The sequence below is a fragment of the Pyrgilauda ruficollis genome, unplaced genomic scaffold (genome assembly GCF_017590135.1).
Source record: "Pyrgilauda ruficollis isolate IOZ18807 unplaced genomic scaffold, ASM1759013v1 scaffold158, whole genome shotgun sequence".
NCBI classification, from domain to species: Eukaryota; Metazoa; Chordata; class Aves; order Passeriformes; family Passeridae; genus Pyrgilauda; species Pyrgilauda ruficollis.
Window position 1 is genome coordinate 526,957 of NW_024514543.1, and position 12,180 is coordinate 539,136.

Genomic DNA, 12,180 nt, shown 5'->3' on the forward strand with positions numbered 1-12,180 from the left:
CACATACCATTTCAGGGTCACACCAAGGACACTGCATTCAGAAAACACATCCAAAGCAATCAAGGAACAATGTAAAACCAAATATAAGAAACTAAAGCCCCAGGACACAGCTGGGAAATAGACACACTGCCGGACACTAATCTCAAATCTGAAATAAAGTTTGGAATTTCCTTCAGGAAAGTGCTGCAATGTGCAGGGCAGGCTGAGTCACCAGCTGGTGGAGAAGCAAAGAACTGAAGAGGAATCTTGTAAGGCTGAGGAAGGGGCACAAAGGGTGCAATCTCACCACTGAGACTGACAGAGAGAACAACTTCTGCCTCCCAAACTCCAGACACACTGAAGTAGGTACTCTGCCAGAGGATGATGGACCTGACTGTAAAGGAGATAATGATCGTGGAGATGCTGACTGCAGTGATCATTTAGAAACATCAGTTTTTCAGTCACTAGTCACAGTGCACATGCAGCATATTTCTTCAAGGAAATTAATTTTTTAGAAACAGAAAAAAATATCATGGTTAGACTCTTCATTTTTTTGAGCTAGCACAAAAACTCTGCAAATTTATAATTGCATTTTCAAGTACAAAGAAGGGTCTGTGCCTGAAATCTTAAATCTCAACAGTACCCAGCAAAATCACTGAGCCTCTACACAGAGCCTGCCTATATGGGCATATTCATATCAATTAATGGTAAATGATTGACACTAAAGCAGTGTTGCTCTGGGGTTTTTTTTATTGCAATGTTCTCTAGAATTTCTCTCTTCCTGACACATTCTTTTGCTCTTTGTAGTACTTCCACAAAGACAGAAAAACCAAGCACCTTTAATTCATGCAGCAGCTCAGCTTCTCTGCTAATGGATGGAAGAATGAGTGTAATTAATGAGGCAGGTACAAAGAGCCTCCCAGCTAGAAGGCAATCTAAGGTAGGTAGCTTTGCCCTGATAACCACTTGCAAATGGGTTCTCTTCTAGCATTATAATGTCATGTTTAGACACAAATTTTGAATTAAAAGAACTCTTTGCATTTTATAAACGTTCATGAGCCACAAACCTTTCCATGATCCTCTAGAAGCAGTCAGAGAAACAGCCAAGTGTGTGATCACTTGCACATGTTGCAAGACAAAACAACCATACACTGCTGAGATGTTGGGACTGGAGACAATTCCCAGACTTCCTTTGAACATTTTGCATCGATAATTAAATCTTTGTTCTTTAAAGGAAAAAAAAAAAAAAACTCTTTCCCACTTATCTGTGAAAGGCACCAGCAAATATAGAAAATGCATTACATAAATAGCAGTTTCACACACACAAGGCACAGCAAACCCCAGACTGAAGACTTTTTGTCTTTCAATTATGACAAAAGTTTTTAATCTGTGAGTAAAAGCTCATTAAAAGTAACTTAAAAGTCAGCAGTGTTCCTTTATAATCATTTATTTTACATTAATCTTCCTATTTCTAGCTACAAATATATATTCTGCAAATTCATATCATGCAGTTCGTAAACCTGTCTACCTCAATTTGCACATAAGAAAAAATAAATTGTACAAATGTCACTGCTCTGTTACCATTTGGAGTGGCAGATGTCCAACTGCCAGATGTACAAGTACTGAATATGAAGCACTAATTATAGAGTAATAAAATGCTTTGTTAAACCATATTTAAGAATTTTATTGTTGCTTAATAACTACACATATATTAGTAGATAAACACACGTGGTCCATTAGCACAGTATCTGCCAGGTTTTAAGCATATCCATAACATGATGGATAAATAAGAACTGGTGACTGGAGAAATCAACTTTCCAAGAGCCTTTGACTCCATCTTTCAATGAAGGCTGGTGGGAAAACTGAAAATTAAGCTGTCATGAGATCAAAGGAGAATTGCATCATGGATGAAAGATAAAAAGCAAGGAAGAATTAAAAATAATATAGAAATCATCAGTGGTGTCAAAATGCATCAAAACTGTGTGACAAGACTATCTTTAGGCTTAAGCCAAGAATACACATTTACAGCCTAGGAAAGAAAATAAGTTAATGTAACAGTATTTGCTACTGATTCAGTAGCAAAAACCAAATAGAAAGAAATAAAAAAAAGTGACAGCAGAGACCATCTGGCTTATGATTTTGCTTCTGCTATATTATTTTTTGGAGAAAGGAACCCCTCTTTCAACTTCTTTTTGTCCGCAGCACAAAAAGCAAGCTAGAAGCATTCATCCTAAAATGCACCGCACAGCTGAGCGCTGTTCTGCACACTCCACTTCACTTTACACTCACCATCAATTAGTTTAATGTTTCCTTTACCTTTCTGCTTGCAGTATCTCCTCAGTTCAGAGGGCTCCCTCAAGAAGCCAAATAAATTTCCAGAGGAAAGTTGTGATGTGGTTTCCTCCAATGAGGTCATTAAATTTACACACTCAAATCCCTTTCAGTCTTAAAGTCTACAGGTCTGTGACACTGTCTTCTGTTAAAGCACTCTTTAGAACTCATCTGTGTCATGTCATCTTTAAATCGCTCCATCTCAGCCAGGCAATTGGGCTGATCACACCCAATTAAACTTGATGATGTTTCCTTCATCTGCCACTTTATCACTGAAAGAACAGGAAGAGTTCTTGAAGGCAGACAGTTGGCTTTATTTTAGTTTGCTTACTTTCTCTTAGAGAGTACCTAGCCCAACAGTCTGGCTGCTTTCCAAAGCCTCTGGCAAAAAAGGCAAAATGCAACAAGACACCCACGAGGAACAGGTGACAACACATACGTGGCAGTACAAATTCAACATTAATGAACATTATTCTAAGTTTATGTAAATTTTGCAAGTTTTTTACGTTTTAAAGTAATGAACCCCATAGAAAATAGAGATCTGTGCATCTCTGGTAGCTGTATTCTCTGAGCAATGACTAAAAGGGAATACCAATATTTTTGCGTCATTGTTCACAATGTCAAGAATGCTTGGACAGCACTCTATGTCATCCAATATGTGAGATAAAGAGATATCTCACACTGAAGAACACAAGTCACCATAATCTTACCTCAATCTCTTGTCAGAGGCAAAAATCAGAAGCTTGAAGGAAGCAGAACAAAAATAGCTAGAAACATGGGCAGATTCTCATGACATGGGTGCGTTTTTTTCCTAAATAAGAGTCCCATAAGGAAATCCCAGTTACAAGAAGTCACTTACCAGATTTCTAATGAAAACAAAAACTAACGGATTGAACTCTGGTAATGATAATAATAATAATAATAAAAAAAATTTCTTATACGAAGATATGAGAACATGCTTAGACAAGACCAGAAGCCAAGAAAGAAACAAATTTCACCAATTCCTTGAGAAGCCTGAAGCAATGTTCTAGATGCTTGTTGCTGTAAATGCCAGCATAAGGATATATCTCTAAACCTGTCATGTTGTAGATGATGTATATTACTCACGGACAATGATAGCTCAAAGCAACATAACTGGAAACATGACTCAAGTTTGATCCAAACTGGAACACAGCATTCTGTTGATAACAGCAACAAATTCGCCCCCATGATTCTCCTGACTGAGGAATTATAAGCCCTCGTGTACCACACAGGGCTCCTTTGAATCTAAAATATTTGTTTGAATTTGTACTACTCTACATGCTTTCAGCAAAGGAAGTATGTGAAGATTACTTATATTCTCTCATCATACTACAAGAGAAACTCTTCTTACAGGGATGACTGAATGCAAGAAGGGTAAGGCTCCTGTGATAGACATTCACGTCAAAACAGACCCCCAAAACTCAATGCTACGTGGGCTACACTGGCCTGAAACATAAACCCTGCTAAAATAAGGAGTAAGCTGTAGCATTTGAGTGATAAGTGCTACAGCCCAGAACTTACATTTGCCCCTTTTTCTATTTGCTTATGTGGGAGGATGGTGGGTTTATGCTTTACTATTTTTTCTTAATCAAGTGTACAAAAGTTTGGATAATTCAGCTTTCAAGAACTGGGACCTGGAAAGGTTTAGATTTAAAGAAGGAAAAAAATCCCCATGTCTACCACTTGCCCTCCAGCACACAGGAGTGAATCAGTGAGAATCCCTGAAAAAGGAATTACTACACCGTATAATAGGTTCAATCAGTGGGGGATATAAGACTCATTTTAAGGCTTAACAGAGTTAAACTTGCAAAACAATTCTTTTTAACTGGTTTTCCATTTCAATTGGTTTAATATTCTACAGACGGATGTAGAGCAGTTAGTCATCCACCTCCACAGGGGAGAAAAACTGACTAGGTGCAGACTCAGAAAGGCAAGAAAAAAGCATTTTTCATTATTAAAAAAATGAACTTTTGAATAAATGCCACTGTGTTTGGGATTCATCAAGGGAATTCAAGTATTAAGTGCTACACCACCACCTTACCTCACTTCCACATCTCTCACTACATACAATTGATAAGCTGCTATCATTTACACTAGTTCTTTAAGGAGTAAAGAGCAAGGAACTGCATGTGGGCTTTTGGAACACAACGTAGCAATTTTGTACTAAAAGTAGCATGTCAAAACCAAATTGCTAAATGGCACAAAAATGTAATTTGCACCAGCTTTCTGTTTGGTTCTTTAGCCTGCAACCTATTTGGTTTGGACCTGCCAGTATTCTTCAATCTTTGGGCCTCCAAGGTTTCTTAAAAATCATTCGTAACATTAGTAACATTTCATGCAAAAAATTTTACATACAATCAGCTGTACCTGAGTGTTACCAAGTCAGAAATGGATTTTCACTCTTCTGTAAGGTAAAACTTCAAATAATATCCCCAGAACACGTACTGCCTCAGACCCCGAAAGCACTGTTAGAGAAACACTGCTGAGGAAAATCTAACCCATCTTGGCATCTGGACTGAAATTAGCTGCTGTTAACCCTACACCACAGCAGGCTTACTTACTGTTTTGCATTTTGAACTTAGACCATTTAAATGCTTTATATTACAACACAGCCCTTATATCCATGTTTTTTTCAGTGCAACTGACAGACCAACAAACTGTGGTCCCAAACACCAAAACCGTAAGGAGGGACCAGACCTTGTATAGCTACTCCCTTTTTCTTCAGAACACAAGCCTTTCTGCCTCCCATTACTCTCATCCTCATCTTTCTTCTCCTGAATAATCCAAAAGTAGACAAAAAGTATCATTTAACAAGGCCAACAGTGCAGGAATTACTTTAAAAATTTACATGCTAGTCAAATTCATTTTTACATTAGTGAAGAAACAGAACTTCCTCTTCCCTATGAGAATTATCTCGCAAATTATGCTTGACAAAAACGAAAACACATATATACATACTGTGCAAAAGTCTATTCAGTTTAGACTTCTAAGTTTGTCCCTTTTTAAGAGTATTTAATTTTGTTTCCTTTTCAGTCAGCCTGCCTCTTCTCAGCCATAAATCTACACACTAACTTCCTTTTTCCTCTGAGCTTCTAAGCTGCTTATGCTGCCGCTGTTCATTTCAGATCCTGTTCTTCCAATTCCTACACTCTGAACCCTCTTTCACAATTATTCACTTTGGATCCTCACCCATGTCAGCGTTTGCAACCAGGAGTCACAGCTTGGCATGGAAACCCAGAACCTTCCATCTTCTGCATGCCAAGCTCTTCCAAACCATGGCTGAAGCATCCCAGCTGTGTGAAAGGCCTCTTCAGATTGCCCACTTCAAGCACTTCAGGGTAGGTGAGCCTGGTCACTTCAGCACCCAGGGCCCTAACACTTCAAAGGCAATTACCTACCTTATGCGTGTGAAAGTTTTTTGTAGTACAGGGCGTATGCCAGGCAGCGGCACATAATTATAACTACTACACCCTTCAAAGCCGCTGCCCAGGACACAAAAATATTTAGTTTTTCAACAAAATCTCAGTGACATAGGGCTTGATATTTTATTATCTGCAAGACACTCCTTTCTCAAGCACCTGATGGATGACCCTGTAGCTGAAGCCCCGTCTTTCCTTCCTTAAAACATGCCAAATCCTGACTGTTTCTCAATAACAGAGTTTCGAGGTTAAACCAATGGCCTGCTCTCTTGCCAGTGCTCTAAGCTGTCCTAAAAGACACTGACATGAAACAGAGAGACCCTTCAAGCCTCACTGAACTCCCACCACCTGCAGCAGAGCCACCTGATTGATGATGGTCCTCACGAGGCACCAAAGACCAGCTGGGTGAAGGTGTCATCCCTGGATGAAACGTATCTTGCATATGAAGATACCTTTTCTCTCCCTGAGTAGTTTCACCTGGTTTGACAGTCCAGGCTGGGCAGACGGTTCCACCTCAAGGGGAGCAGAGCAGCAGACCCGTGTGGCTTCACAGCGTGACACGCCAAGCACGGCTCCAGCGAGAGTTCCTCTCTTCACTCCTGCCTGTGTGCCAGCCCAGCTCCCAGGATAACCCCCAGGACACACCTCACGGGCCACCCCATCCCAGCCACCGCCGCAGGCCCCCGGCACCCCCACCCTGCCATCCCTATGGACACAGGCCGAAAGGACACGCTCGGGATGGGGGCCCGAACACACGCTGGGGAGAGAGGGGCTACACCATCCCGTGCTTCCGACACGGATTTGTGAGGAAAGCGGTAAAAAACACCCATTTCCACCCACCGGGGCTGGCTGAGGGGCAGCGGCACCGTCACCCCGCAGGAAAGAGGGGCCAAGGAGGAGGAGGGATTCCCCCGCCGCGGGGAGAGAGCACGAAGAGCTGCGGAGAGGGAGAAGGAGGCGGCGGCGGGACGCGGCCCCCGGGGCCGGGGCAGGACCCGGGGCCGGAGCGGCCACTCACAGAACTCGGCGATGTAGTAGGAGACGGCGTAGTTCTCCTCGCACCACTCCAGGGTGGAGGTCGGCGGACCCCAGTAACCCTCCCGGTCGGCGGCCGGAGCCATCGCGGCGCCCGCTCCAGGCTAGAGCGGAGCCAGGGCACGGGGCAGCGGAGGGAGAAGGGCGCCGGGCCCGAGCGCGGCGGCGGCGGCGGCAGCGGGAGAGCGGGCGGGGCCGGCGCTGGGCCCGCCCGGCGGGGCGGAGCCGCGGTCGCCATGGGGACGGGCTGCGGCCTGTCGGACGGAGCGAACGGGGGCGGAGAAACACATTGCGGTGAAAAACGTGGATGTGGGGAGTGTGTGGGGAAACACCGGTGCGCGGCGTGTTTGGCTCTCGGGGAACCCGCGCGATGCCCTTGTGGGGATGAGGCGGGACGTGCAACATCACGGCGCTCTTCTCAGCCGCTTTTCAAGCCGGTCTGGGGGCAGTGAGGAGGTTTTCTCCCTCGGCTTTCCACTCCGTTTTTCCTTATAGACTTCGTGGAGGGTTTGTGAGGTGAGCGGGGCAGCGTGCTGCCTTCATGTTGTTGAAATACAGCTTCACAGCATCGTAAAATGATCTGGCTTGAAGGGGACCTCAAGGACCATCCAGTTCCAATCCCCTGCCATGGGCAGGGACACCTTCCACTAGACCAGGCTGCTCAAAGCCCCATCCAACCTGGCCTTGAACACTTCCAGGGATAGGGCATCCACAGCTTCTCTGGGGAACCTGTGCCAGAGAAGTGTCTCACCACCTTCGCATTGAAGAATTTTTCCTCCTAAAAGCACAGAAGAGGCAAGTGTTTCTCATACTCGTGGGCTGGGAGAAGGAAGGAGGTTTTTTTATAGCACTGCCTACTAAATGGGGGTTTTCCTTTCCTCTGATGCCTTATTTAGTTTCCTCAGTGCTTACTACGCGTACTATACTTACACCCATAATATGCAAACTGCTTCTCAAGCAGAGTTGGTATCCAGAGGCAAGTACAATCTAAAAATGGAAAGACTTGAGACAAAGGGGAAAAGAATAAAGTGTACCAGTAAAGGCCTGATAATGCTGTGTGTGTGTTTTGTGTTTCAGAAGGTGATGCAAAGACTAGAGCAGAAGCTTTGGGCAGACCTTGGGGGCTGTACACAGTGCTTACACTTTGCTGGCCAGCACAATTTATTACACCTGCATGCAAACACACAGACTTCTTTTTCCACATCTTATTTCTTCTCACCTTTCTTCCTGTAAGCTAAGAAATGCCAGTCTAGACACAGACCTTTCCTACTGTAAATACATGGCAAAATGTATACATCTGTCTTGAAGACCATCTTGCCTTCTGAAGTTCAGTTTGTATATAATTGCTTCCAGCATCAGGTAGAGATGCATTTAACATATATCACTACTTTTCATCATGCTATAAAGCACTAAAATAAAATTTATTTTAGTGATGGCAATACACCTAAATTGTCAAAACACCATCAAAATACTTGTGGATTTTTATATGCAGACCTGTCTTCCTATATTTTTCAGATATGCAGTACTTCCACAGATTTATACTTTCAGGATTGGGGTCTGGATGAGTACCAGCCTGATCAAGATGCATAAAACTGACTGTAAACAATGAGGAGGATTCTGGCCTGCTTGATGCACTTTAGCTTTTCAGACTTTTGAAGGTTCAGTTTATGTAACAAGGAAGTTTGTACAGCTCTGATTTTTGTTCTCATGATAAATTTTAAGATTAGAAGTTCTTGGTAGAAAAATAACTAAAAATTTTAAAATTGCAGTGGTTCAGAAACTATGGAGAGACCTATTAAATATTTTAAATATTAACTTATAGTTAAATATTTAAAAGTAAATATTTACTCACCAGGAGCAATAATGGCAAAAACATGGAAAAATGTAGGCAATTTTTATAATTTTGAATTACAGTTGGCTTTAAATAAATAATTTAAAATTTTGGTGTTTGTTTCTTTTCTCATCATGTGCATGCTGGCCATGAGAAGATTTGCCACCACATTAGAAAAAGAAGTCAGACATGAAACTAGCTTGAAAACTGGGCAAGGTAAATTAATTAAGCGTTTTATGTGGTAGATACCAATAATGTATGTTGTCATCCATTCTGATTTCCGCAGAAATACAAGAAAAATTCATAGCTAGGCCCTGATTTCAATCACTAGGGAATTTTTATTTATTTGTCACTTTTGTGGAGTATTCTCCATCACAAAATGCATTTACTTCTGACTTGTCCTGTGGCTTGGCTCTCTGCTTTTGAACTCTGATAAACCTTTCAGTCACTGCACTCAGAAGGATAGTATTGAAGAGGCAGCCCCAAACTATTATAATAGGTTATTTTTTTCCCCCTGAAAACATTTTGTAGAGGTAAACTTGACTTCCACAAAACCAACTTTGCCTGCTTCAGCTGTTACAAGAATACATATTAAAATCAGTACTTTTCCTCTGTAACCTTGAGCTATGCCATGTTCTGTCCATTACTGCACTGGATATAATGTGACAGCCTAAAGTTCTTTGCATCTAAATGTGGTCTGTCTGATTAAAGGATGAAACCTACCCTGTCCAGGCATTGGATTTTCTTTGTCTGATCTGTACAACCTATGGAGGGAATGTCTTGTTTCTGAAATGGCAAAAACCAAACAGAGCTACTGAAATGCTTATTTTCAGTATTACTAAAAATGTGTTTGTCGTGCTGATGGAGTAGTTTCATGTGGCCTCAGGTTACCTGTGGCAAAGGATGCTCTTTCCGTACAGTTTAATGTTGCCCTGAAACCTTATGGCTTAACTGATCCGTGGGTGGTTGAATCATGTCAGTTTACACCACTAGAGGGATACGTCCTGTCACTTTGGTGTATGGATGCAGTAGTATTTTGCTTGGCAATGGGAAAGGACTGCTGCTCAAGAGTGGCACGTGTTCAGCTCCTTGTAATCAAGAAAATTCAGGGAATGACACCTGAGGAACACTTTTATCTCTCTCTGCTCTGTGCAAACACTTTATCATGGCTTGTGCTGCTGGTTGTTTTATTTCTGCGTGAGACCTAATAAGCAGATTGTTTAGAACTCATGATGGAGACATATGTTGGGGAAGATTGTACTTATTCCCTCTCATCAGTGTGTGTGTGCAAAGGGGAAGATAAAATTGATGTACAATCTTGAAGATGTTTTCACTGCTTGGTTCTCATGATGTTAAAATAAAGATATCAGTCACAAAAATAAAACTGAATTTTGTCCAACATATTGCCTTCTCAAATTTTACAGAGAATTATCCCAGAATGGTTTGGGCTGGAAGGGATCTTAAGTATCCTCTACTTCCAACCCCCCACCCCCACCATATGTAGGGACGCCTTCTAAAAGACCAAGTTGCTCAAAGCCTCAGACAATTACAGGGATGGACATCCATACCACCCACACATAAAATAATTTCTTCCTGGTATCTAATTTGAGTCTGCCTTCTGCCAGTTCAAAACCATTTCGCCTTGTCCTAAGACTTCATGCCTTTGTCAAAAGTCCCTTTCCTGCTCTCTTGGAGCCCCTCTAGGTACTGGAAGGAGCAATAAAGTCTCTCTGGAGCCTTCACCAAGCTGAACAATCCCAACTCTCTCACCCTGTGTCCACAGAAGCCCTCTAAGCATCTTTGTCCCTCTTTTGTCCCTCTTCTAAGGCCTGTGAACAATCCCAGCTCTCTCACCCTGTGTCCACAGAAGAGGTGCTCCAGCCCTCTAAGCATCTTTGTCCCTCTTCTAAGGCCTTTTTTTAATTGGGTTGTAGCATTTACACCACCTTAGGTGTGGAATCCTGAGTCGTGACTCTCAGCTCTAAAATCTTACTTTCCAGGATAAGGTTGGTTTCTAAATACTGCATTATTGGCAGCTTTCTTAATTGCCTAGTCTATACTAGTTACAGGAAAAGGGCATCAACACCTCTAGATTCTGCAAGCCCAATCCTGTGTAACATGGAATTTATCCCATTGATTTACATGCAAATATCATGAGTAAGGTCCTAAAAATAGGATTATAAGAGGTTGAATCAGACTCTTCATAATGTGCCCTGAAGTTTGAGGGCTCTTTATGAGCACTGGTGCTGAGATGATGATAATTACACCTGGAATAATATCATGGTAAGTTATTGGCACCTGAATGAGTGAAAAAGAGAAGTTGTTTCCTGACGATCTAAGAAACTCTAATGGACTTTAACAGATCTGATTGCCTGTGCACTGCTCGGTAAAGCAGAAATGCCTGTGCTGGAGTTAAATGGAGTCAGGCATTTGTAAATTACCATCAAGGGGACTCACGTCCTGGAGTCACATAAATATTCATAATTTCCCTGGTGTCATACGGCTGTTCTTAGTCATATTCTCAAGGCTATTGTTGCATTTTGGCAACTGATTGCAGTGGTGAATGACAGGATCACGAATTGCAGCTCTGTGGATGCTGTGAGCACCCAGCACTGATGGGCTCAGATATTAATACAACCATCTGAAGAGTGTTATAAAGGATTGTTGGAAACAGGGGCTCTGGAGTGCAGATATTTAGGGAAGGAGGCGTGACTTGCCAGTGACAGAATATCCCCTCATGAAGAGGATGGTTCAGTCCTAGAACTGATCTCAAAGCAGATTTTAGGGAGGTATTTTCTCCTCTCCACCCTTTTTCAGCAAAAGCCTTTCTGCTCAGGTCTGTCAAGATGTACTGCAAACCCAAAAGCTGAGGCAGGTGATACCATGCACAGCAGACCCTATTTTACCAAAATGAGGATGTTTGCTTTCTTGTTGCAGTGGATTAAGCTGAAGCTTTTCTGCACCTGGTGGTTACTGCTCTGCAAGCACACAGCCTGCGTAGGTGTCTCCAAACACCTGCAGCTTTCAACCCATTGTACTATTATGAAGTAAAATTCATGTCACTTTGCACTAATTTTCAGGGTTGAAATTGGTAAGGGATTAGAGAAACCTGCTGTTAATCCATTCCCAAGGGAGAAGCAGTTGACACAGGGAGAATTGTGAAAGGAGAGCTCTTCTCTACTTATCAGAGCTTAATTCACTCTTATATGTGAATCAGAGCCCTTACTAGCTGTAAAATGTCTGTGGTAAATGTACACTGGTTTAAACAGAAACAACAAATGAAAATCTGTCAAGGGAAGGAGACTTTTCAAAAGAACAAATGGCATGTGCCTCAATCTCATTGACTCTCAAAGGAGTCTGGGAATTGGTTTGCCTTTGTACTTTGGAATTCTTCTAGTGCTTTAAAATAGCAAAAGCAAATTCCATAACAGTTCATTGTTTACACTTGTAAACAGCTTTCTCTGTAGGAAAAAGCATAGCAAGCTGCCTTTTTCTGCCTGCTAATTTACATACACAGATCTCAAAATGAAGGGACTCACACCAAGTTTGTAACAGTATTTAAGT

The 12,180-nt window shown here is 42.1% G+C and overlaps 1 protein-coding gene across 1 annotated transcript in view; it reads right to left on the reverse strand.

The window, feature by feature from the left end:
• Positions 1-6,969, reverse strand: part of ACER3 (alkaline ceramidase 3) — a 56,397-nt gene extending 49,428 nt beyond the window's left edge. The window contains exon 1 of the mRNA XM_041461913.1: positions 6,769-6,969. Within this exon, the coding sequence (XP_041317847.1) occupies positions 6,769-6,871 (103 nt within the window). The 5' untranslated portion in view covers positions 6,872-6,969. The remainder of the gene's footprint in view (positions 1-6,768) is intronic.
• Between the last annotated feature and the right edge of the window lie 5,211 nt (positions 6,970-12,180).